The 24,456-nt window shown below is 47.7% G+C and overlaps 5 protein-coding genes and 1 long non-coding RNA gene across 6 annotated transcripts; 5 read left to right on the top strand and 1 right to left on the bottom strand.

The window, feature by feature from the left end:
- Positions 1 to 554: 554 nt before the first annotated feature.
- LOC120707232 lies at positions 555 to 1,956 on the bottom strand. Its single transcript, XM_039992075.1, has 4 exons — positions 1,884 to 1,956; positions 1,588 to 1,674; positions 1,158 to 1,505; positions 555 to 1,067 (listed from the first exon to the last, which is right to left on the bottom strand). The coding sequence occupies exons 3-4, from the start codon at positions 1,396 to 1,398 to the stop codon at positions 628 to 630; spliced, it is 681 nt and encodes a 226-aa protein (XP_039848009.1). The 5' UTR covers positions 1,399 to 1,505; positions 1,588 to 1,674; positions 1,884 to 1,956; the 3' UTR covers positions 555 to 627.
- Positions 1,957 to 11,841: 9,885 nt separating this feature from the next.
- On the top strand, positions 11,842 to 16,584 carry LOC120707226 (probable serine/threonine-protein kinase PIX7). The gene is made up of 6 exons (XM_039992071.1): positions 11,842 to 12,348; positions 13,630 to 13,964; positions 14,062 to 14,197; positions 14,664 to 14,800; positions 14,881 to 15,004; positions 15,739 to 16,584. Exons 1-6 carry the CDS (start codon positions 12,147 to 12,149, stop codon positions 16,245 to 16,247), a joined length of 1,443 nt encoding a protein of 480 aa, XP_039848005.1. The 5' UTR covers positions 11,842 to 12,146; the 3' UTR covers positions 16,248 to 16,584.
- On the top strand, positions 15,011 to 15,645 carry LOC120707231. The gene is made up of 2 exons (XR_005688888.1): positions 15,011 to 15,167; positions 15,198 to 15,645. It is a non-coding gene; the product is annotated as an uncharacterized LOC120707231 (long non-coding RNA).
- Positions 16,585 to 17,477: 893 nt separating the features above from the next.
- LOC120707228 (hypersensitive-induced response protein 1-like) lies at positions 17,478 to 18,939 on the top strand. Its single transcript, XM_039992073.1, has 2 exons — positions 17,478 to 18,134; positions 18,250 to 18,939. The coding sequence occupies exons 1-2, from the start codon at positions 17,801 to 17,803 to the stop codon at positions 18,759 to 18,761; spliced, it is 846 nt and encodes a 281-aa protein (XP_039848007.1). The 5' UTR covers positions 17,478 to 17,800; the 3' UTR covers positions 18,762 to 18,939.
- A 1,176-nt stretch (positions 18,940 to 20,115) lies between these two features.
- LOC120707229 (mitochondrial outer membrane protein porin 3) lies at positions 20,116 to 22,456 on the top strand. The gene is made up of 6 exons (XM_039992074.1): positions 20,116 to 20,283; positions 20,403 to 20,470; positions 21,070 to 21,180; positions 21,328 to 21,417; positions 21,526 to 21,734; positions 21,854 to 22,456. Exons 1-6 carry the CDS (start codon positions 20,241 to 20,243, stop codon positions 22,158 to 22,160), a joined length of 828 nt encoding a protein of 275 aa, XP_039848008.1. The 5' UTR covers positions 20,116 to 20,240; the 3' UTR covers positions 22,161 to 22,456.
- A 43-nt stretch (positions 22,457 to 22,499) lies between these two features.
- Positions 22,500 to 24,175, top strand: LOC120707227. The gene is made up of 2 exons (XM_039992072.1): positions 22,500 to 23,055; positions 23,187 to 24,175. Exons 1-2 carry the CDS (start codon positions 22,629 to 22,631, stop codon positions 23,915 to 23,917), a joined length of 1,158 nt encoding a protein of 385 aa, XP_039848006.1. The 5' UTR covers positions 22,500 to 22,628; the 3' UTR covers positions 23,918 to 24,175.
- The last annotated feature ends 281 nt before the right edge of the window (positions 24,176 to 24,456 follow it).

Raw genomic sequence — 24,456 nt, 5'->3', positions numbered from 1 at the left:
CCAAGTGAACCTCGGGATAAAAATCACCGTGTCAATTTTGTCTACTCTTCTCGGTGGTTTGCATTCTCCAAATCACAAGCCTTGTATTTACATTCAACTATATCTTGTGCTTGTGTAGTTGCTCTCTAGTGTAACTAGTTAGCTTGTGTAGCTTAATTAGTTGCTCTTGCTTAGATTGTGTAGCTAAGTAAGTTGAGCTCTTGGATTTGGATTGAGTATCCTAGTCCTTGAGCATCTAGTGAGCTTAGGTTTGGCTTTGTGCTTTTGCTCATTAGAATTGTGTAGCAGCTCCCCCGGTTTGTGAAGTACTAGTGCTTAGACTTGTGTGGCTTGGCATTAGATTTGTTAGGAGAGCTCTTGCTAGCTTGGCACTCCATTTGCTTTGTGTAGGATCTTTTTGGAGGTGCCTTAGAATTATAGTTAGAGGGGTGAAGTCTTGGCTAAGCGAATAGTTTCAATTCCGCATAAGTTTCGGTTAGCCGGCGCAATTAGTTTTAGAAAGGACTATTCACCCCCCCCCTCTAGTCCGCCATCTCGACCCTACAAAGTGTACTGTAGGTGTTTCTTCCAACAATATACTCTTGTCCTCCCGGCCAGTCTCACCACCGGGATATAGGATAGGGTACGCTAACGGATCATAACAACCATGGTATGCCCGTATAAATTGTGGTCCCCAGAATCTAGAAAAACCATAATACTCATTTTAAATTTGTTTTTTTCATCAAAGCCATCCTGCCAGATAGCCGCAAGCTGGTCCATAGCAGGTGCATTATATCTTCTCTGATCAACAGAAATACTGGTGTTCAATTCAATCTTCAACTCGTCCAAATTTTGCATCTGACCCACACTCCTGAAGACACGAACGTACAGATTGTTCTCAAGTATTAGAAGAATGACCCTAATCAATTTTGAATCAAGATGGGGTGATCTTTTGATTCTTTGTGATAGGGTCTCATCAGTGTCATAGAAGTACAACTGCATATGACGTGAGCCTTTCTTCCCCGATTTCAGTTGGTCCAATCTGTGATAAATCTGTCCATGCACTTTGAAAGTATATATATCAGTACCTACACAAATTAATAAATCAGCAAGGATTTATATAAAAACAAATAGGAATGTACATAAACATCAAGGGGAAATCGTGGTGGAATGTTCACCAGCTGCAGTAGCGACTTTATGGTCCACATTAGCTCCAAAGCTTGTGAAAGAGAAATGAGAATTGAAGTATCGTATATTCTTTCTGAAATACAAGGCATCTCTATCTGACTGGGTTGTAAATAGGCGACGCAGATCAGGAGGAATTGGTGTGCTAACTATATTAACTTTTCCTTGCCTGCAACAAAAATTGAGACCCTCATTTGATAACCTTATAGCACCGCAATACTCGCATATAGGCATTTTCCTCAACACAAGATGTCCAGCAGGCAGATCGTTGTATACTCTTTCATAAGGATCATTATCCAAGATAACCGCTTCCGGTTCCCTGTATGAAATGATCTCGATGTCTGTGTCAATTACCAAGTATATATTTAGATTCCACAAATGCACATTTGAATACTAAATCATCAAATTCATACACAATCATACCATTAGCATGATATACTCTTGCTTCGTCATCTCTGAAATCATGAAGATCAGGGCCACAATTTGGCTCTCTGCAATCCAGATCCTCCTCTGCATCACCAAAATAATTAATTTTCATGCTCAACTTTGAATGATAACAAAATACAGTACTGTATGAATATGTATTCAGAATTACGAATTATAAAATGACACACTAAGCTCAATGCACGATATATATTATAGATTTTGAAAAGAAAACATATACGCTCGGTTCAGTTTCCACATGTCCTCCATCAAAGCTAATTAAAAAAATATGGTACCTTCATTGTTTTGTTCCGGTTCGTCTGGCCCATATACCAGAGTCCAAATGGACACGGTTACATTGTTCGTTGTTCATAGCTACGTACAATCAGTAAACAGGGGTCAACTCATCATAATGGATCACACATGTCAGCATCCTATTTAGATATTTTTTACGACAATACCTCTAGTAACCGGACCAGTTCCTGGCTGTGTCACGCATGTTTGCACGGTTTCATGTAAACCAGCAATGTCTGAAAAAATTCAATGCTCACAAATTAAATAATATTACCTTCTAAGGTCTATATAGAAATTCTATCCGTACAAACCAAGGTATCATAATTAGCCTACCATGACTTGAACCCATGTAGTGCGAACGTGATATAACCTGTGTAACTGTACTTTGCAAGGAAGGTTGGACTACCGGGGCGACAGGCGGATCTCCTGAAATATTACATACTAGTGCGAACGTTATATGCAATTAAAAAAGGATGATTGTTGCATGCTGTTTTTTGATGAATACTAAGGAGTGATTTGCATGCAATTTAAATTACCAATACCTTGCTTATTCATGCTCCTCATTAGACGATTCTGTATAGATTTTGTAATTTTCGCATGTCTTTTTTTCTGCTGAAAGTCGGCTGTACCGTTCCCTATCCATGTTCCTGACACGATCCTCTGGCGTAATCTCTTGTGGTGCTTAAATTGGTTGAGTGTCGTCCCGGTTAGTTAGAACTCGAATGAAGAAAATTTATCAAACAAACAACGCTCAACTAAACAACATATATTACAGGTTGCGGGCCCGGCAATTGTTGATGGTGTTGAATTCCCGACGGAGGCATTCGGTGGCAAAATAGGATCCGGCTCTACCAGATATTTCTTGCGATAATAATACTCTCTTGCCTTTGCACGCCTTTTCTCCTTCTCTTGCTCCGGCAAATCAGCATATTTACTGGCAGCAGATTTTTTTTGTACCAACAGATGTAGGACATGTAACACACGGAGACCCTGCATCGCCAAATTTGTTTTTTTACATCACAGCAACCAAAAATGATATTAAATTATAGCACGGCATACCAGATATGCCCGAGACTGCACCATTACTGTTGATGGTATGTAACACCAGGAACCCTGGACGTCATTGGTGGATCGCCAGTGCATGGTACTGATGATGCGTTACCATCAAATAATTGGTTGTTGTGCGAAGCACCTTGTACCAAAAAGACAGCACCGTTAACTATATGCACTAGTTATTGAATCAAGGATAACACTGAGGGTTTTACCTGAATCAAGTAGGGGTATAATCATATTTTTTGACTTATTCCGATGATAATTTTCACGAGCTTTTGCACGTCTTTTTTCCTTGTCTTCTTCTGTCATGGCGGCGTTCCTTTCCCTCCTTTGTCGAGCCCGTTCATTAGGATCAATGTTCTCCAGTCCATCTTCACCTGCAAATAACATGCAGTTTCACCACAAACACCAAAGATTCCGTTCAGGAACATTGAAGACACGTTACCTGTTAGAAACATCCGTCAATGGCCGCCGGCAATCCATTGGTGCACGAACAGACGGCGGCGACCTTTCTCGGAAAACAGACGACGGCGGCGGCGGCGGCGTCTATGGGAGAGGGACGCGCGCGTAAAGGATCTTGGGGGATCGGCGGCGCGGCAACGCGCAAAGGATCGTGGGGTTAGCGGCTTCGGCGGCGCGGAAACTTAGGAGACGCATTCAGCGGCGGCGCGGCAACGTTGCTTCGGCTTCGGAGATGCTTTCACCGGCGCTGAGCAGCAGCGCAAGCCCGTGGGGTCGGTGCTGGCCGCGGAGGCGCGCGGCCTCACGCATGCTCGAGAGGCTGCGGTTTGGGTTGCTGAAGCGGGGGCCGGATTGGCTGGCTTGATTGTTTCTTTGATTGTCTTGCTGAAACAGGGGCCGGATTGGCTGGCCTGATTGGCTAGCGAACATCCCGGGTGGGATTGCCGGCTGGGTACGCGTGGGCGGGTATAGCCCTCCACGGTGTAAAAAAACTGGCCAAAGTCTGGGAAACATCCTAGAAACACTGTTTTTTCTTTGATCACCAATATTTCAATGTCCAGATTGCTTACATGTGGGGACAGCGTGAGGGAAGGTGAGGAGTGGGTAGAAAATTTTTTGGTGGATGGTGACTTTAAAAATTAAGAATCTTTATAGTATCTCTATAAGACGAATCCTAGCCGGAAAATCGAGCAGAGATTGGGCCACGTCGCTGTTTTTTCCCCGGCCGTTAGATCATGCGTGGATGACTGAGATCGTGAAGGGGCTCGAGCAACGCACCGGCTTCGGGAGACATCGACCCGCGACCGCTTCTGACCTCTCTCCGGCTGCTCCTCCGGTCCTTCTTTCCATCGCCACCGTCTGGGCACGGGACCGGCAGTCACGGCCGCAAGGCACGGGGTAACCCAGCGGCGGGGCGACCAGGGCCATCGCCGGCGCTCCCATGGTCTCCCTGCTGCCACTGCTTGACCCTCGCAGCCGATCCTTTCTCCTCCTGTCCCCATCCAGGGGCGGAGGGCCTGTTATGGCGCACTATGGCGTGCGCTATACCTAAAGCCCGTCCCAAAAAAATTTTCTCCCCTCGTCGCTGCATTCAGCCCGTCCGCGCAGACTCCGCCGCCCCGCAGCCGCTCCCCCTCCGCCCTGCCGCCGCCCCGCCTCCGACCCGCTGCCCCGCCTGCTCCGCCTCCGCCCCGCTGCCCCGCCTGCTCCGCAACCCGTTCCTCCTCGGCTTCCCCATCGACGCTGCCCTCCTCGGCACGCTTTTCCCCGCCTGCGCCGCGGCTCGCGGCCAAATCCTTCGCGGGCCCGCCGCCCTGCCGCCTCCCCCCCTCCGCCCCGCCTGCTCCGCAACCCGTTCCTCTTCGGCTTCCTCGTCGACGCCGCCCTCCTCGGCACGCTCCTCCCCGCCTGCGCCGCAGCCAAATCCTTCGCGGGCCCGCCACCCTGCCGCCGCCCCGCCTCCGACCCCTACGCCCGTGTCCTGACCTCACCGACTTCTTTGGCAAGTGCTCCCTGTTTCTCCGCTGCACATGTTTCGGATCACCAGCTTCCCCGAGTTATACTTTTGTCTTGCGAATTCAAAGGATCTCTTGTAGTAATTTCAGCGAAAATTCGTTGATTTTTTTTTGTTGGGGGGGGGGGCTACGATACACTGTGAAATGGACGGTTCTCGGCTGAGCATTAGGGTTTCGATCTGGTTAATGTTACATGGTGATTCAATAGGATCAGGTTCTTTCCTGTGGTAGACGATTAGTAAAGGAATATATCATTTGTTCGTTCATCTGACATCCATAAAAGAATGCTTAGGTTTCTTCTTTTAGATCTGTAGGGAATGCTTCTACATCATCTTTGAGGACGAAATTCATCAAACTATTGTCGAAAATTCTTTGTTTAAAGCTGGTGAGCGTGTGGCAATAGGTGCTTCTGGTGGAAAAGGTATGTCCAGACTTGTATGCACCATCAGTAGGTAAAGAAGTTGTAACTGCATTTTATGTTTTTCATGGCAATATGTGCATCTTTATAGTTTTCTGCATAAATGCTTGAATATGTACAAACATGCTTCATAATACCTGTCTACGTATTAGTGATGTTATTGTTTTCTCTTCTGAAAATAACTGCATGACCAACATGGAAGGCGATTATGTCTTCTTGTTGGGAGCCTTATGTCTGCATTTCATTGATCTGTACAATTTAGGTTTCGTAGCTGTAGGTTAAGTGCCATTCTACCATGAGTACGAACACCTTGTAGTGATCATAGCATATAACGTGCTGCAGCCTGATTACTTTCTAATATGAGATTATTTTAGTTTGCCATGGCACTCGGTGAGACTTGAGCTATCTTTCTAATTACAATTCACTTATTGTCTTCTGACATCTTTGCATTAGTATAGGAATGAATAAAAACGAAACCATCCTAGACATGCTTAAGATCTCTTAACTCTTTAATGCAGGGTAATCGGAGTATGAGGCGTCAAGCAAATCAGAAAGCTATCGCAGGCTCTTTTATTTGGCATTGCCTCCATCTGTCTACCCTTCAGTGTGCAAAATGATCAGAATATGCTGCATGAATCCATGTAAGTTTATTCCGTATTCTATATGTTTTTTTAGAATTTTGATAAGCTGTTGCATTTTATTTGTTTAATGAACAAACAAGCATGACAAAGTTAGTGAGAGTTAGTGAAAGCTTCAGCTTCATCATCTGTTTCCTTTTGCTTTCCTTAGAACACCATAAACTTTTACATTGTTCTTCGAAACTTTTGGAGCCCGCGCGCACCGTCATACCTAAATTTTCGGCCGTCCTCCGCCACTGTCCCCATCCCTTTCCTCCCAGCTGCTTAGTGCTTCTAATCTTCACTTTACACGGCACCCACTGGAGCGGCGGGAGTAGGAGATTTCGGATGTGTAGTTGCCCTGTCATCGTCCATGAGTCCGGCCGTCGCCAACGCTCCCGCGCAGCTCCACAAGCGGTCCGCGTGTGTCCGTTGCCTACTGGCAAAGAACCTCCCCGCGACTGCAACAAGTCACGGTGGCCAATTTGAGGTCAGCTGCTACACTGCCGCGGCCGCCGGCCAGTCCGCAGGGGATACACCTCTGTTTCTCTGAAGCGGTCTCGTCCGGCCAAGCGAGGACTGTGCAAGCGGAAGAGCTGGAACAGCCTGGGTGGCTGCAGGTCGCCGCCGGCGCCAGTATTGCCGCATGAGGAAAACCAGCAGTGGCACCGCTGCATAGCTCCCCGAGCCCCTATGCGATCTCCCATGCCGCAGAGGACACCGGCCAGAGGCCCTGCAGCTGGAGCAGCTGTTGACATGGTTGACGCCCATCAGCTGCTCGAGGAAATGCCTCCAAGGCAAGGTGTTACTTGGATAAATATACACGGGCATCCAGATCAGTCTGATGATTTTTTTCTTGCTATACAGCGCTTACTGCAGTTCCAGAAATTAATTTGTGAATCCATATGTTCAAATATTTTGAGTTTTGATGTTCATGTATCATGAGTTCATGACTACACACCGGTGGTAAAATGCGCAGACTGTAGCATCTGTATCTTATATTCTAATCATGAATCAAATTTGATTCTTCGATTCATTTGTAACTGAGATATTTCTTGGATTTGCACACACCAATGGTTTTTTCTTTGCAATGAAAACTTCCTTTGTTATATATTTCTTTATACACCAGTAATTTCAAGAGCTTCACACATGTATTATTTTTGCCGAATTTGTGTGTTTGATCAGGCTATGAATAATGCACAAAACTACTTGTGATGTTGAAGCTACCAGAAGTTTGTTCCCAAAATAATAATAATTTTGACAAGCTGTGTTTGCCACGGTCTTTTACCAGTTGTGATGTCCTGATTTATTTTCCAAAGAACGGACTTGGAGCATAGCTTACAGAATACATTGCCTATAGTTTTTTTCTAAGAAAAAAAAAGAAAATGCGTTGCCTATAGTAAGTGAAAAATCCGGGAGGATGGGCTTTAGTACCAAATTTTGATGGTATTTAATCGTGCATAAATGATCGACGGTCAATTGAATTTCTCTCTGTGGTGATCACCATTTCAGTAGTAACCAGTATGTTGTAGTTTATGGTGGCTACTACAACCTGAATATTAAGTACCTCTTTCGAACAATAGCTGAGGACGAGAAGGTTCCTTTTGTAGGGTACCCTGGGAAGAGATTCAGTGGAGACGCGGTGGGTCTGTAGCTCAGAGGATTAAAGCACGTGGCTACGAACTGCGGTGTCAGGGGTTCGAATCCCTCCTCGCCAACAGCCTTCCAAAGGGGAAAGGACCTTTACTTTCTCCCTAAGGGTAGAAAAAATATGATCGAAATAGCGGACGTAAAGCTATTGAACTTGGGTGTGCTTTTTTCCTTTTGTCGAAGTAAAATCGTAGAACAGAATGTGATATGATAAGATAGAATATGCATCATCATTTCTTCTGAGTACGTATATCTGGTATAACTACAAGCTGGCCTGCTCCAAGGGTGCGGCAAAGCCGCGCCAGTGTTGTTTCTAGTAGATAGATTAGTTACTTGCCTACTTTAGTGTTTGAGAAAACAGGAATCAATAAGTACTTTAAATGACACAACACTCCAGCAAAATCCTGATACTCTGAACTCGTATAGCTCATAAATTGTACTCCCTCCGTTCCAAATTATAAGACATTCCAACAATTTTAAAGAGTCAAAATTTTTTATGTTTGACTAAATTTATATAATAGAATAATAATATTTATTATATAAACTAAGTACTATTAGATTTTTTATTAGTTATATTTTCATAGTACATCAATTTGATATCATAAATCTTTATATTTCTCTCTATAATCTTGATTAAATTTGAGATTGCTTTGACTCTCCAAGATTCTTAGGATGTCTTATAATTTGGAACGACTTTAGTGTTTGAGAAAACAGGAATCAATAAGTACTTTAAATGACACAACACTCTAGCAAAATCCTGATACTCTGAACTCGTATGGCTCATAAATTGTACTCCCTCCGTTCCAAATTATAAGACATTCCAACCATTTTGAAAAGTCAAAGTTTTTTATGTTTGACTAAATTTATATAATAGAATAATAATATTTATTATATAAACTAAGTACTATTAGATTTTTTATTAGTTATATTTTCATGGTACATCAATTTGATATCATAAATCTTTATATTTCTCTCTATAATCTTGATTAAATTTGAGATTGCTTTGACTCTCCAAGATTTTTAGGATGTCTTATAATTTGGAACGGAGGAAGTATATCATATGGATTTTGCCTTCACGAGACGAAGTTTATGCCCTTTTTTTCTCTTAAAAAAAGAGAGTGCATACCAGTGTGGCTCTTGTATTCAACACATTCTACTTTTACCTCTCGGGCCCGGGTTGGGAGGGCTTCTTCCGCGGCTCGGCGAGCGGCTTCAGGCGAAGTCCTCCGAAACGGATGTTTTTGAAGCAGCTCCAGGGATGGAGCCGCATCTGGAGCCAGCGACAGCTTCCACAGAGAAGGTGGAGCCACGGAAACGTGGCTCCGAGCAGCTCCTCCCGCACACCTGCAGTCCAAGACCATTTTGCCCCTTCCCGTGCAGGGGGCGGCGGGGCCGTGGGTGCCTGCCGGAGCTCGCGGTGGCGGCCAGCCGGGCGAGAGGCCGAGCACGGCAGGCGGCGTGAGGAGGAATAGTGGCCGACCGCGGGAAGCCGAGCAGTAGCGGCAGCTGGGGCAGCGCACACACAACCGGTCGAGCATGGCGAGCGCGGCAGGCGGCGCGAGGCCAAATAGTGGCCGGCCACGGGAAGCCAAGCAGTAGCAGCTGGGGCGGCGCGCACCTGCGCAGGAGATGGAGCAGCTGCGGGAGCCCAAGGCGTGGCGTGTGGCCAGCGGTGGCCGGCGGCGCTGAAGGCCGAGCGACGCTCGCGATGGGGATGGACGCCTGATCCAGCCGAATGGATAATGGAAAGAGGATAGGTTGAAAAAAAAATAAAGAAATAGAAAGAAAAAACTTCTTTTTATGGATTGGCATCTTTTTTATATGAGGATTGACTCCTTTAAAATTACTAATAATATGAGAAGACAATAATTATTACCTAATCAATATTTCTATTTATTTATTTTATTTTCACATAATTTAAAATTTAAACTCAGTGTAAACATAAAATTCAGTTGCACAAACAAGTCTAATAGCTAAGGATATATTGGACATTTGACCTCTCCAATCTATTTATGAAAGACAGGGTGGCGGCTTCTGCTCCACCAGAGATGCCGCTCCACCGAAGAAGCCGGAGCCGAAGCTGTTTTTAAAATAGCCAGAGCTCTTCCAAACACCCTCAATCTACCCATGCAAATATGCAATGATCAAATCTTTCGTCTCCCCCACAGTTACATGCAGCTTCATTGGCCACGAGCGTGGACACTCGGGTCACAGAATTAGGTGGCAGCTAACCACCCGTGCCTAACTCAAACCTAGACCCTATCCACACCGCCGCGACACAAGCAGCAGCAAGGTCTCTTCTTTGACTGCTGCTCCAAGGTGCTCTCCTTTTCAGACAAGGACCAGTAGCCTCACAGTATCTCCTTTTCCAGTTCCCTGCCCATCCCACTTTTTTTACGGCTACGTACCCAGCCGTTGGAGGCCCCACGCGGGAGGGCACGCGGGCTCCGTGAATGCCTCGCGGGGCCCAGGTTTCTGGCCCCACTTGTCGGTGGGGACGACGCGATTGCGGCGCTGTCGTTTGGGAGTTGGGACCTTGTGAGAAATACTAGTACATTTTTTTTAGCAGCGCGGGGCACAAGCCGCACAGGAACAGCGGCGCGGGCGTGAACGGGCAGCGCGGGGTACTTGTCCGGCGGCCGCGTCCGTCGGATGCGAGTCGGACGGCGGTCTGAGGCCGTGTCAGCAAAGGCTGAGGCGCTCGGTGTCAAGTTGCACAAGGAACCTTGTGGCCTCGACATATTTCGCTTTCCCGCGCTGGAAAAACATTACCGCCTACTGTATCATGTGAAAACCGTCGCTAATGAATGTAATATTCAAGGTCACCCGCAAAAAAAATGTAATATCCAAGTTACAAAGATTGAAAGTGGCCACCATTTTTTCATGAAATTTATCACCAACCGAGTGCTGGCCATTCTCTTCCTTGGGTAACTTGTGATCCTTGGATAATTGTTGGCCACCTCTCTATTTGATATCAAGCTCACTATGTGGACACTGCTTTTCATAGGAATGAGCAATCTTACTTATCAATATGTATAAATTTTTTTCTTGCCTTACAACAAGTTCTAAGTTTTATATTTTAGAAATATTTTGTATTTGGGATAAAATATTTTGTCAATATGATAAATGGTATATTTGTTCGATACATATGTGTTTATTTTTCTACGAAAGCATATAGAATTGTGTTTTTTTAAAGTATATTGTGCAGTACCCTGCAGCACCAACAAGCATATCTGAAAAGGATGATGGGACATTGGTTGCATATTGTGTTTGTTGGATTCTTGCAGCTTTAAAATGCAAATATTGACAGCTTCGTATTTGGAACATGCCAACATACTACTTCCAACCTTGTCTTCTTAATAAATGCCTCCATTTTAGCACATGTTGCCAAAAAAAAATCACATCGTGACAAAGAAAAAGAAAAGAAAGAGTGCTTATTCAAAGAGTGAGGTGCCTCTCCATGCAATATAAACTCTAAGGCTTATGAAATTTGCAATTCCATCCTTGTTAATTCTCGGATCCTTAATTACGCGCCAAATCTTCGACACTAAATGCCTTCTCCATTCATGCATAGACTATCGTGGAAGAGGTTCAAACTGGTAGAAAAAGATAAGCACAACATCAAATATGGACCCCTCTTCGTTCCTTGGAAAAAAATGGAGCCATGACGCACCGCCTGTTGATGCAACAAGTGCAAACACTATTTTACGAGGAGAAATTTGGAGCCTTGTCGCCGGCTGGGTCCATTACCACCGACTGCTCCCAACCCTATGGGAGGTCATACACACTCGGTCAAGGAATGGTGGCAAATGATGGGCAACCTCCGAGGCGTGCCACCAAGAGCGCTTAAATCCTTCCTACTGCTCATAAACTAGGAGATTTGGAAGGAAAGAAATGCAAGAATTTTCAACCAACGGGAGATTTCAGCAACAATGCTTTTTAGCAAAATCAAGGAGAAGGCGCGAGCTTGGGGTCTTGCGGGAGCTCGTCGCCTAGCTGACCTCGTCGGAGGCCAATCGTGAGCAGCTAGCTGCTGCTGTGTACAGTTTTTTGGCCGCTTTTTCGTTCCTTGTTGTTTTTTTGAGTGCCTTACATGGCCTCTTAAAAACGAAGTGCAAACACCACCAGTAGCAGATAGCACTGTAGCAGTCATTTTGCAGGCAGAATATGGAGACTCTAGAGGGGGCCTTTCCGCAAAAGCACGCCCGATAGAAGAACCTCTTGCGTCCTTCTCTACTCCCGTCCCGCGCCGTCCCGTTCCGTCCTCGCCGAATTCTCACGCCCCCTGCCCGGCCTGCCCGAATCCTCCTCCCCACTTTACCCTGCCCGGCCTGCCCCCTCCTTTCACACACGCATCCATTCCATTTCCATCCCCCGCTGCGCGCTGCGCCCCGCTCGCCGCGCCGCGCAATGCCCGCCCACGCGCTCGCCGGGGGCCGCGCGCGGCGGCTTCCCATCCCGCGGCGCTGACGAGGGGGCCTCTCGGGTGGGGCGGACGCCGCTGCGGGTGCTTATTTGGGGCTCGGGGAACGGGGAGTGGCTGCTGAGGCGATGGGGGAGCGGCAGCAGGAGGGGAAGCGGCGCGGGGTGGAGGACGGGAAGCGGAAGGGGACGGGGAAGGCTAAGGCGGCGGCGGTGGTGGCGGAGGACGCGGCGCCGGTGACCGGGTGCTGGATCCGCTTCCCGCGCCTCCGCGGCTGCATGTCGTCGCGCGCCAAGGTCGACTCCTCCACCACCAGCGGCGGCGGCGGCGGTAAGCAAATGCTCTTGTTTCCCGACCAGCTTCCTCTTGCTCGCTCGGTTGCTTAGCTCTCCTGCTTAGCGCTGCTCCCGCTTGCGCGAGCCACCGCGGTAGGCCGGCATGCTTGCTGGCAGCCTGCCTGCCTGTGTGCACGGTGGACGCCACGGAATTCTGCACGAGCGCTTCGGAGTCTCCAGAGAGATGGGGGAAGCGTGGCTTGTGTTTGCCAATTTCCTTCTGGGTTGGGTTGATGTTGACGGGGCTATGGGCGGATTGCATGATTGGAATTGGATGTTTGTTGGTGTGCAGTAATGTCTCTGGTGGGTGGTACAACTTAACCGTGTGTGACGCCGGGAGCTGGACAGAGTAGTTGGTGTCGGGTGGGGTTGCCCGGATGATGTATCATTCCGTTTTGCTTTTGCTCCTTGGTAGATAAGCTGACATGATATTTGCTGCCTGCTGTGTGCTCTTGTCTATGGGCAGGAGTAGTGTTGCCGTCGGTGGGCATGGGTCTATAGGCTTGAGCTGGTTCCTGTAGGAGACTAGGCCTTGGGTATGATTGATTGCTGCAAGCTGGGTGGATGCTGGTGGGAGGGCGCGGAATGCTCAAATTGGGTTGAATTTGACATTTGTCCTTTTTTGGTTTATTTGTTGGTAGATTTGTGCAGTTGGTTGGTTGTGCTTGCAGGCACGTGTTCGGCGGTAAATGAAATCAAATGGACAGGACCCTTTTTCTGACAGGACTGAAATATTTCCGTTACAGCTGAGCACATTTGGAATGGTGACAAACTAATACCTTTGACTGGAGTGACAAGTGAAACTCTCAAGTGCTCTGGTTGGTTCGTTAGGCCATCACGTCAGTAGTTAGTACTGAGATACATCAAATAGTTTTTGTAACAACATTAAATTATTCTTCAGCAAGCGATATTGATAGATGATAGCTATGCATATGGAGTCAATCAATTCCAAGCTGAGGATAGAAAACATAAAACGTGCCATGGTGTCCAGTGCAAAACTGAAATGCAGAATCTTACTCTTGAACCATGCATGAGGTTAACTCATTCCAGTTTTGCTTGTTTGTTGGTAAAAAATGTGATGTTCATTTTGTTACTATTTATTATTTGAGATCCATTTGGACTTTGTTCCTGATGATTTGCATTCAAATCCTCGGGATTGTGAGATTTAGTTTGAAAATTCTAAAAATTTCCAGACCAACCGTTCTCTTACTCATAATTCATTTTTGAATTATGTCAAGGGCTTATTACCTAATGGGCACTTTATCTACATGTGCAGAAAACAAACTAGCAACTGACGGCTGCCAAGACCAATCAGTCCCACCAGGTTCTGGTTCCACGACAACCAGTAACACTGGAAGTCTCTCACCTTCTTCCATAGTTGGAGAGGAGCTTAAACTAGCATTCCAACTGCGTAGATTTACTTTTAATGAACTGAAGTGTGCCACGAGAAACTTCCGACCTGAGAGTCTTCTTGGTGAGGGAGGTTTTGGCTGTGTCTTTAAAGGGTGGATTGAGGAGAATGGAACTGCTCCTGTTAAGCCAGGCACTGGATTAACTGTTGCTGTCAAAACACTCAACCATGATGGGCTGCAGGGGCATAAAGAGTGGGTGGTATGTTTTGTCTTTCCTTGGTATACAGTGTTAGTGAAAATATTGTTCCATTGTCTGCTAATGCATCATTAAGCAAAGTTTCCTTGTGTGTTCGCAGGCAGAAGTTGATTTTCTTGGAAACCTTCAGCATCCACACCTAGTGAAATTGGTCGGTTACTGCATTGAAGATGACCAGAGGTTGCTTGTATATGAATTTATGCCCCGTGGAAGTTTGGAGAATCATCTTTTTAGAAGTAAGTATCTGTTAATCTGGCCTTTATCAGTTTTATGTGACATATTTGCTACAGTTTGTTACTGATCACTTAAAGGGCCCATGCCACCACTCATCATAAATGCTAGGTTGATATATAAGAATTTATGATGTAGTGACTGAGGTGTTATGTTGCTTATCACCTTATGCTTTGTTTTTACACTTAGGCCATCAATAACGGCTGTACATGGTCTTACATGTTTCCCATTTCCCATTAGCCGTCCTAGAAGTATTATTATTTTTCTTAATTGCATGACTTAAGTGCAATAGGTTGGGTTTGGCTTTCTAATAGTTCCCTTGTATGGATGAATTTCATTTGCTGCTATTGCTAAGGTCTGTTTATGTGCCAAATTTGAGCAATGTTAATTTGTTCAGTTTTGTCATGATTCTATCTTGAACCATTGTATATCCATTTAATAACATTTTTTTTGTAATTTTTTAATGAATAGAGTCATTGCCTCTCCCATGGGCCATTAGAATGAAAATTGCTCTTGGTGCTGCCAAAGGCCTTGCTTTTCTTCATGAAGAAGCCGAAAGACCAGTAATATATCGGGATTTCAAAACATCCAATATTCTTTTAGATGCGGTAAGCAATTATATTTAAATGTTGGCTATATTTCATTCATACAAATTGCATTAGCCTATTTATTAAACATATTCTTTCAGGACTATAATGCGAAACTCTCTGATTTTGGACTTGCTAAAGATGGTCCTGAGGGTGATAAGACTCATGTATCAACTAGAGTCATGGGAACGTATGGATATGCTGCGCCTGAATATGTAATGACAGGTGAGTTGACCAATTGTGATTTTGCTTAATCTATCTTCAAAATTGCAGTAAATTTCCATGCCGTGTCAGTTTTCTCTATATATTATGTCGAAATAATGTGCTAAACTGCTGTGAACTTCAATGCATTCTACTCTGTAGGTCAGAAAAGTAAGTGTGTGTGTGTGTGTGTGTGTGTGTGTGACACACAACATAGACATGGACGTGTGCACGTGCGCACACGTAGAGCTTCAGTAAACCTAAACACTCAGGCACATGTGCTTTCATGTGTGCGTGTGGCACACATAGGCAGGTGTGGTAGACTGAAGATGTGTATGCAGTATGCACACAAGGCAAGCATGTTTGCATGTGTGGGGGTAGTAATGGGCCATGGCCCTAGTGGCCTCTTCAAAGCCCAACATGACCCCTAAATTTTTTAGCTCAAAATTGTATAAGATTAGAGCCCAGCCCTTAGATTTTCTAGGCCTGTGAGTGGTAGGCTGAAGTTGTGTGTGTGTTTGTTTGTGTTTGTGTTTGTTTGTGTCTCTATGTATTATAAGCCTGAATGCATTATAGTACATTTAAGTTGTGGGTGTGACACTGAAATTTTGTGTGTGGCACACAAGCACATATGTTTGCATTAGACTCAAGTTATTTCTTTGTCCTTTCAGATTCTAGGTAGGCTAGATTCTATTGTTTTAGGTGCCTATAAATTTTCTTTGTATTTCCTACTGCTTATATGTTCGTTTCTCGTTCAGGTCACCTGACCTCGAAGAGCGACGTATATAGCTTTGGTGTGGTGCTACTAGAGATGATGACCGGTAGAAGGTCAATGGACAAGAACAGGCCAAATGGGGAACATAACCTGGTCGAATGGGCTCGCCCCTATCTCGGAGAACGGCGCCGATTCTATAAGCTTGTAGATCCTCGTTTGGATGGAAACTTCTCAATAAAAGGCGCTCAGAAGACAGCTCAGCTGGCCCACGCTTGCCTCAGCCGTGACCCCAAGGCTAGGCCTCTGATGAGCCAAGTGGTAGAGGTCCTGAAGCCTCTCCAGAACCTCAAGGACATGGCCAGCTCTTCCTACTTCTTCCAGTCCATGCAGCATGAGCGGCGCACAGCCCTTGCCAGCCCACATGGCAGTCAAAGCATGAAGGCGCAGAGCACCTTTGCACGGAACGGGCAGCAGCCACTGAGGAGCCTCTCATATGGTCCTCATGCTTCCCCGTACCGCCAGTCCCCAAGGCCTGATGGCAAGCGGCAGTGAAACTCATTGTCCTACAGCGATCAATTTCAGACCTGTGTTCCATCCTGAACTGGTGGATCCATGGGACTTGCCAAGCATTACGACCGTGGCATCATAGCTGCCTATGCCGTGGATAAAGCAACAACGATGATTGAAATTTCGCAGATATCATCTGCGGTGTGAAAATTATTTCTTGTTATTGCTTAGATGTTAGCTGTCCTATGTTTACAACTCTTTGATTCCTTGACTCGAAAGGTGGGATCAAACAGGAATCGGTCATATTTCAAACAATGCTCTTAAGGCAGCGGTAGGAATTGTTCCATTCAGAGAAATCAACAATAGGTAAGTCTGTTATATATATATATATATATATATATATATATATATATATATATATATATATATATATATATATATATTTGTATGCCTCTGATCTGTTAGTCAAAAAAAAACTGTCGGTCGCTTTGTAATTAATTGGCATGTGGAGAAAAAGGCAAAAAGTGGCAATGGATGAAAGATCGTCGCCATGATAGTTCCATGAGATCTCTAGTTCCATAATGGATGCTCGATGGCAGCAGCTCATCAGCTCTCAGTGAAGACACAAGCCTGTGCCATCGATGGGGTGACAGAGCTCGCTTTCAAGGTTGAGGTACACATTTGCCGGATGGTAATCATGCATGGTTATGGCTGCCATTGCTTCTGGCATTAACGGTTCGTTCGGTTGATGCTGGTGATGTTAAGCGATGCCACAGGTCGTGTTTGTTACACTCAGTCAGGGGCTGGCACTGTCAGTGCCAGCAACTCTGTTCGCTTCAATTAGTCAATAGTATTTTTCTCTAACACTAAATCAGCACCAACCACCAGTTACCAGCCAACCAACAGTACTTTTCTCTTACAACAAATTAGCACTGGCCACAGTCAGCCGAACAGAGTGTCACCGTCCGTTAGAGTCAATGGACGAACGAAACGCGGTCACGGGACGGCAAACTCGCCAGTCAGCCACTACTTTATATGCATTCTATGACCGGAACAGTTGATTGCCTGCTTGATTCAACTCTGACGACGCCGCCGCCGGTTCTCGTCATCCGGACGGCGACCGAGGTGCTGCTGGCGTCTCGGCAGGGGAGACGACTTTGAAACTGCCTGCCACGACCCCATCATCCTGTGCGCTGCATCTTAATTATTCCAACCCAAACGGCCAAACCTGTTGGTTGTTAGTCGGATAAGTCTGAAGACAATCAAATCATATCATATCACTTGCGTTTGTTAAACTGAAGTTCAGTTCAGAAGAAAAAAAATATCTGCACTAGTAGAATTCAGACAGGAGATCGACACTGTCTATGTCTCTAGGTGCCACCTCAGTGTTGCGGCCTACACCGGTCAGTTGCGTGATCTAGTATTAGTGCATTAATTTCCTGAATTTTTAGTGCATTTGGTTGCTTGTCTCTCCTCTCCTCTCGTCAGTGGATAGCTAGTGAGATAGTCCAAGTCTTCCCCTTGGCTGAGCTCCCTTATCAGGATCGGAACCAATCCATCCATCCTCCGCTCGTCCCATCGAGCATCAACCGATCGAGATGGGCGCCGGGTCGTCGGTGGACTTGCCGCAGCTGCTGTGCTGCGCGTGCGTGGAGCAGTCGACGGTGGCCATGGAGGAGAGGTGCGGGCGCTACGACACGGTGCTGGACCCGGGCTGCCACTTCATGCCCTGGTGCGCCGGCCGGAGGGTCGCCGGCTACCTCTCCCTCCGCGTGCAGCAGCTCGACGTCCGCTGCGAGACCAAGAGCAAGGACAACGTCTTCGTCACCGTCGTGGCGTCCGTGCAGTACCGCGCCCTGGCGGACCGGGCCTTCGACGCCTTCTACCGCCTCAGCAACGCCCGCGAGCAGATCCAGTCCTACGTCTTCGACGGTAACTGATACTGATCGATCGATTCAGCACGGATTTCTCTTTCTTTCGATTCTTCCGTGTTCTTGACTTGTTGCTGCGATTCTTGTTATCAACGATCAATGGTTGACGGATGCAGTGATCCGGGCGAGCGTGCCGAACATGAACCTGGACCAGGTGTTCGAGCAGAAGAACGAGGTGGCGCGGGCGGTGGAGGAGGAGCTCGCCAAGGCGATGGCCATGTACGGGTACGAGATCGTGCAGACGCTGATCGTGGACATCGAGCCCGACGAGGTGGTGAAGCGCGCCATGAACGACATCAACGCGGCGGCGCGGCTGCGCGTGGCGGCGGCGGAGCGCGCCGAGGGGGAGGCCGAGTCCAAGTACCTGGCCGGCGTCGGCGTCGCGCGCCAGCGCCAGGCCATCGTTGAGGGCCTCCGCCGCTTCGTGCCCGACGACAAGGCCGTCATGGACATGGTCCTCGCCACGCAGTACTTCGACACCATCAGGGACATCGGCGCCACGTCGCGCGCCGCCACCGTCTTCATCCCGCACGGCCCCGGCGCCGTGCACGACGTCGCCGCGCAGGTCCGCGACGGCGTGCTCCAGACCGCCGCGCACGCGCCCGCGCCCGCCGCCGGAGCCAGGTGACCGTCCACCCACCGCAGCCCTTGGTTCGTGCACGTACGTACATCGGTACATGCCTGTATTGGAGATGTGACGACCATTTGTATGCTTTCAATAAGCGTTAATTTGTTCGTCCTAGCAACCATTGTGTTGAACTTGAACCTCTACGAGTAAATTAAATGTAGTATACATATTTATTCTTTGAGGTGTGCATATGTATCATCGCAGACTTCGATATTCGTTCGCACGAAAAGCGTACACAAAGCAACCTTATTACGTGAATTTGAAGCACAAAAAACTTTCCAGTAGTTTGCTCACAACAAAATAATTTAGAGAGAGAAGAAGCATGAACTCCGTACTTCAAAATTATTTCACTCTGTTCAGCTGGCTGTGGTTGGTGGCTGGTGCTGATTTGCTGTAAGAAAAAAATACTGCTGGCTAATGACTGGTGTTGATTTGGTGTGAGAGAAAAATACTGTTGCTGGTTGACAGCAGAACAGAGTAGGGTGACACGTACAGTTTCCACTTTCCAAGACCTAACAAAACCCTCGATCGACATCCACACGTAAGAGGCAACCGCCAGTTCGCCAGCAATCCTGTATGTCTTCTGAAGATAGGAAGCTCTATACAAACCACATCGGTGCGCGTGGATGTATTCCAACGTCTATAAAAAACGATCTGGATTGGGGTCGGACATCCAATGCCTCGCCGCAAGCAATAGGAGGAGGACACGACCGACGAGCCTCCTAGCCAGCAAAGGTGGAATGAGAGGCTGGATGGATTTCCTTTTGGATACGAAACTTTGATTTCAAATCTATTTCAAACAGTAAATACGTTTTAGATTTCGTTTGAACCACTGCGTTATTTAGATTTTACGCAACAAAGCAAGATCCAACGAATATATTTGAACTTCTCGAATATTTATTTTTTATTAGAAAAATCTATATTCAAAATGCTTCGATATTTAGAAAATGTTTATTCAACATTTTGGATATACTACTTCAACATTCACATATAAAATGTCCAGATAGTTTATTGGAATTGTTGAGCTAAGGTTTAGTAAATATTGATTATAGTGGCTCGAAACGTTGACTATACCAGTTTATTACGTTAAACATACCAGTTGCTGGGTCATAAATATTTATAGCTAAAATAATGGACCATGGACACACGTAAGAAACAAAATAAAACGAAGCTTGCCTGCTAGTCTGGTACCGGGGCCTGTCCTCCTGCGCGCCGTCTGCTTGCAATTGGGCCGTGGTGGGCTGTGCGATTCCAGCTTTCCCATCAGGAAGTAGGACCGCGGCGACTCCGCCCGCCCGCCGCGAATCGAGTGACCTGGAGGTGGGTCCCGGAGGCAGCCTGGCCCAGCTGCCAGAAGACGACGGAACGGAAGCAAGATCTGCAGCGCCGGGTCCGTTTTAACTGGTCGCCGCCCCCCTCCGCCGCCGCTGCCACATCTCCTCCGTCCCCTTCTTCTCGCCGCCACCCGCCGCCGCCGCCATGGCACCAGGCCTCTACGCCGACATCGGCAAGAAGACCAGAGGTCCCACCGCACGCCTCCCCTTCCTCCTCATCTGCCCCCGATTCCGTTCCTGGACGTGTTCTCCGTGGCCCGAGGACCGCCCGATCCTGACGCTTGTGGTGGTTTCGCTTTGCGCGCAGATCTGCTGTACAAGGACTACAACACGCACCAGAAGTTCTCCTTCACCACCTGCTCCCCCCACGGCGTCGTGAGTGCTCTTGCTCCCTCCTTCCCTCCCTCGAAATCCTGATCATCCACCCCTCTTCCCGCGACTCCCCGCAGCGATCCCGCGATCTCGTGAGGTAGCCAGGCCTGGAGGTAGCGCTTGGTGCAGTGTATCGCTGTCTGATTCCATTCGGACTGCGCATATTGATTGGAACCTCCACGCCCATTTCCAGTTGGCCGATCGAATCGGCCGCTCTTGTTGCTTCTTTTCCGGAGGGGGTCGTCTCGTCACCGATCACCGTTTACTGTTGTGTACAATGTGTGCCGGATCTCATGCTTGGGGTCTGTATGTTTCTAGATCAGATTGGATGGCCGATGTGCAGGATCTCGAGTCCCATGATTGCTGTGGTTCTGCGGTTGCCAAATCATCATTTCCCTTCTCCATCCTCAATGTTTTCCTGTAACTGCATCATGCATCTTTTTCTCTCCACTATGCAGCAAACGTTTAGTAAATGCGTGCGAGTTAGGGACTGTTTACCAAGTAGATAAATGGAGCACTAGATTACAGTGTTGGGTCAGTGCATCTTCATATAGCACTTGTAGTTTTTTGCTCTGTGGTGATGATCTTGATTTTGCATTCAGGCAATCACAGCCGCAGGAACAAGGAAAAATGAGTACATATTTGGCGAGCTTCACACCCAGATTAAGAACAAGAAGTTGACAGTTGATGTCAAAGCAAACTCAGAGTCAGATGTAAGCCGCAGTGCTACGCTTCTCCCTGTTTTGCACTAACCACATTTCTATTTTGATGTGACGTATTGAACTGTGTTTAGTGCCCTCATAATCTGCACTTGTGAAAAATTGCAATATTTTCTGAGAGTTGGATTTTGTATCTTCCAGCTTTTGACAACAATCACTGTGGATGAGTTTGGAACGCCAGGGCTCAAATCGATTCTTAGCTTGGTTGTTCCAGACCAGAGATCAGGAAAGGTATGTCTCTAGAATTCTAAGGACCAAATAATTGTCATTGTTGAAACTGAGTTTATCCAACATGGTGGCCAGTAATTAAAATACTTCTCTTTTTGTCTGCCTTATCAGCTTGAACTCCAGTACTTGCATGCATTTGCTGGTGTGAATGCAAGCATTGGGCTTAATCCCAACCCTATGGTTAACTTTTCTGGTGTCTTTGGAAGCAAAGCACTCTCGGTTGGCGTTGATGTTTCATTTGATACGGCAACTAGCAATTTCACCAAGTACAATGCGGCACTGAGCCTTACCAATCCAGATCTTATTGCTTCCCTCCATTTGTGAGTATCTTTTCTTCGGTGAGCTACCATAGGCTGGTAGATTCACTGTACTTAGTGAACATTAGTTTTACCATGTCTTCAATTTTACTGTGGTAAATAATCATGAAACTCTTCATCAGGAATAACCATGGTGATACCATGGTTGCATCCTACTACCACTTGGTAAAGCATCATTCAGGCACCGCTGTCGGGGCTGAGCTGTCACACAGCTTCTCTAGAAATGAGAGCACGCTGATCTTTGGTTCTCAGCATTCGTTGGATCCCCACACCATCGTAAAGGCACGCTTCAACAACTACGGCATGGCCAGTGCCCTTGTCCAGCATGAATGGCGCCCCAAGTCATTCATCACCATCTCTGGTGAGGTCGACACCAAGGCAATTGAGAAGAGCACGAAAGTTGGTTTGTCCTTGGTGCTCAAGCACTGAAACACCGGACGTTTTGGGCTTCAGGATTTTCCTTCTCAGTTTCAGTGGATTGGAATAACATGGGAAAACATGGCCTGAAGAAGTCATCTTTGTGGCATCATTTTGATCTTGAATTACATTTTTCCCTCCCTCCATGATCTATTCCATAGCCAAATCTTAGGATTGATTGACCTTGTGTTTTCATTCTCAGCACCTTCTGTTAATAATCTCTGGTGATTGTGACAGATTGTAAAGCTTGTCGAACATGATGGTGATTGTTTGTTCAGAAAAATGTGATGTTGATTACTTGGCATTCATTTCTATGTTCATCTGTTGATCCCCTGCCGCCATTCATGCGCTTGGATGTCTGGGAAGATAAGGAGTAGATGCAATTTCCCCGTATGACGTCTGACGTGCGGCGCATGATAACGTTGTAGTGAAGCAGGTAGCCGAGGTGGCGTGCCGCTGGCCAAAAGGCAACCGCAGGAGATGTACATATCGATCCCTGGAGGTTCCCGAGCCGAGCCGAGATCCCTATCCCATCCTGCACCCCCAAAACATTTGCTGCATACCCCTGCCTCAAAGAAAAGAAAGCAAAATCTTTTCGTGTGCCCTCAAGAAAAGGCTTGGAATGTGTGGGCGGCTACGCCACCATTGCTCACGGTCCCAGGGTTCCTACAGCATATATGTTCATGGATCTCCTCACGGCCACAGACCTACCAAGCTCAGCGCCATCAAGCCCATGCGTGCACGAGAACACGCGCGGCGGCGAGGTCAGCGGTCAGCCCCTCATCGACGCCACCGGCAATGGCGGCGCCGGCGAGCAGGCAAGCACCGGCGGCGGCGGAGTACGTGGACCCCGTTTACGAGTGGCTCGACGACGGCGACAGCTACCTCCTCCGCCTCAAGCTCCCAGGTACGGTGCAGCACACAGACGACGACGAGCCTGGATTTTCTCGACGACACCTGACGCCAGCACATGTTCATCAGAGTGGTGCGTGCTAATGACATGCGTGTCTTCTTGTTCGGTCTTGTGGTTGGATCCAGAGTTCAAGAAGGAGGATTTGCGGGTGCACGTGGACGACGAGGGCCGGCTCACCGTCATCGGCCAGCGCAGGCCCGCACCCGGCGCCGGCGGCGAGCAGGCCAAGGCGACGCGGCTTCACAAGGCGTTCCAGCTGCCCAACACCGCCAACCTTGGGGCCATCTCCGGCCGCTTCGATGGCACCGTGCTCACGCTCACAGTGCCCAAGCTGCAGCAGGAGCAACCACCCGCCGCGACGCCGCTGCCTCCTCCATCGACGACGCAGGCCAAGGAGGAGGAGGCGCAGCAAGTCGCCGACGGTGGTAAGCCTCAAGCTGATCAGGAGGACATGGCGGGGAGGGCGAGCCTGGCGGCGACAGGCAAAGAGGAAGACGACAAGGCCAAGCCCGTGGCGCCGCCGCCCCCGGCGCAGCAGCAGCAACCGAGGGAGGAGGAGAAGGTGGAGAGGGGCGGAGACCGTCGAGAGGATCAGGACGAGAAGGCGAGGGCCGAGCACAGGGAGAAGGTGTCCCGCGAGGCCGCGCGCAGGGTCGAGGCGGCGCGGGCGAGGGTGGCGGAGGCCAAGGCGAAGGCGGAGCGGGAGAGGCAGTGCGAGCACTGGAAGGAGCGCGCGGTGGAGGAGGGGCTCAAGCTGGCGGACGCCGTCAGCAAGAACAAGGAGGTTATCGCCGCGGCCGTCGCCGGGATCGCGCTCGGCGTCTTCGTCTCCCACAAGCTCTTCTCCAGGAGTTGATCCATGTGCATCAACCCATCCATGAATGGATGATCAGACGACAGAGAGATCGAGCGCGTCGGCTAAATCATTTACGTCTTACGTGCAGGGCTTCAATTCAAGCCTTCTTCAGCGCACATTGTCGATTGTACTAGTATATACAGAGAACAAAAGTGTACGTAGCACCGTTGTACATACAAACAAATTGTAATCGTGGCAAGGTTGAGAGTTGAGACAGATACTGATGACCGACCAACCAATGTACGGGTTTACACTGAATTTTTCGAACGGCCCCTCACGGCTAGACAAGGCAAAAATGCCCGGTACTAATTAGCCCCCTGGAGGCCCACACACGCGCATGTTCACGTGTAAATGTCACGAGGATTCGAAGCCACGACCTTCGACACTCATGCGTAACTTACTTATCATCCCACATATATATCACATATTACTAGATGGATGATGTTTTTCTTTTGAAGTTACCCGTGGAGGACCATTTAGTATGGGGCTAAATCTACGACCAGTACTAAATGTCATCCTTTAGTACCGGTCAGTGTCAT

Source organism: Panicum virgatum, chromosome 5K (genome assembly GCF_016808335.1).
Source record: "Panicum virgatum strain AP13 chromosome 5K, P.virgatum_v5, whole genome shotgun sequence".
Taxonomy (NCBI): Eukaryota; Viridiplantae; Streptophyta; class Magnoliopsida; order Poales; family Poaceae; genus Panicum; species Panicum virgatum.
Note: the sequence above shows the minus strand (reverse complement) of the source record. Positions and strands in the feature narration are given on the sequence as shown.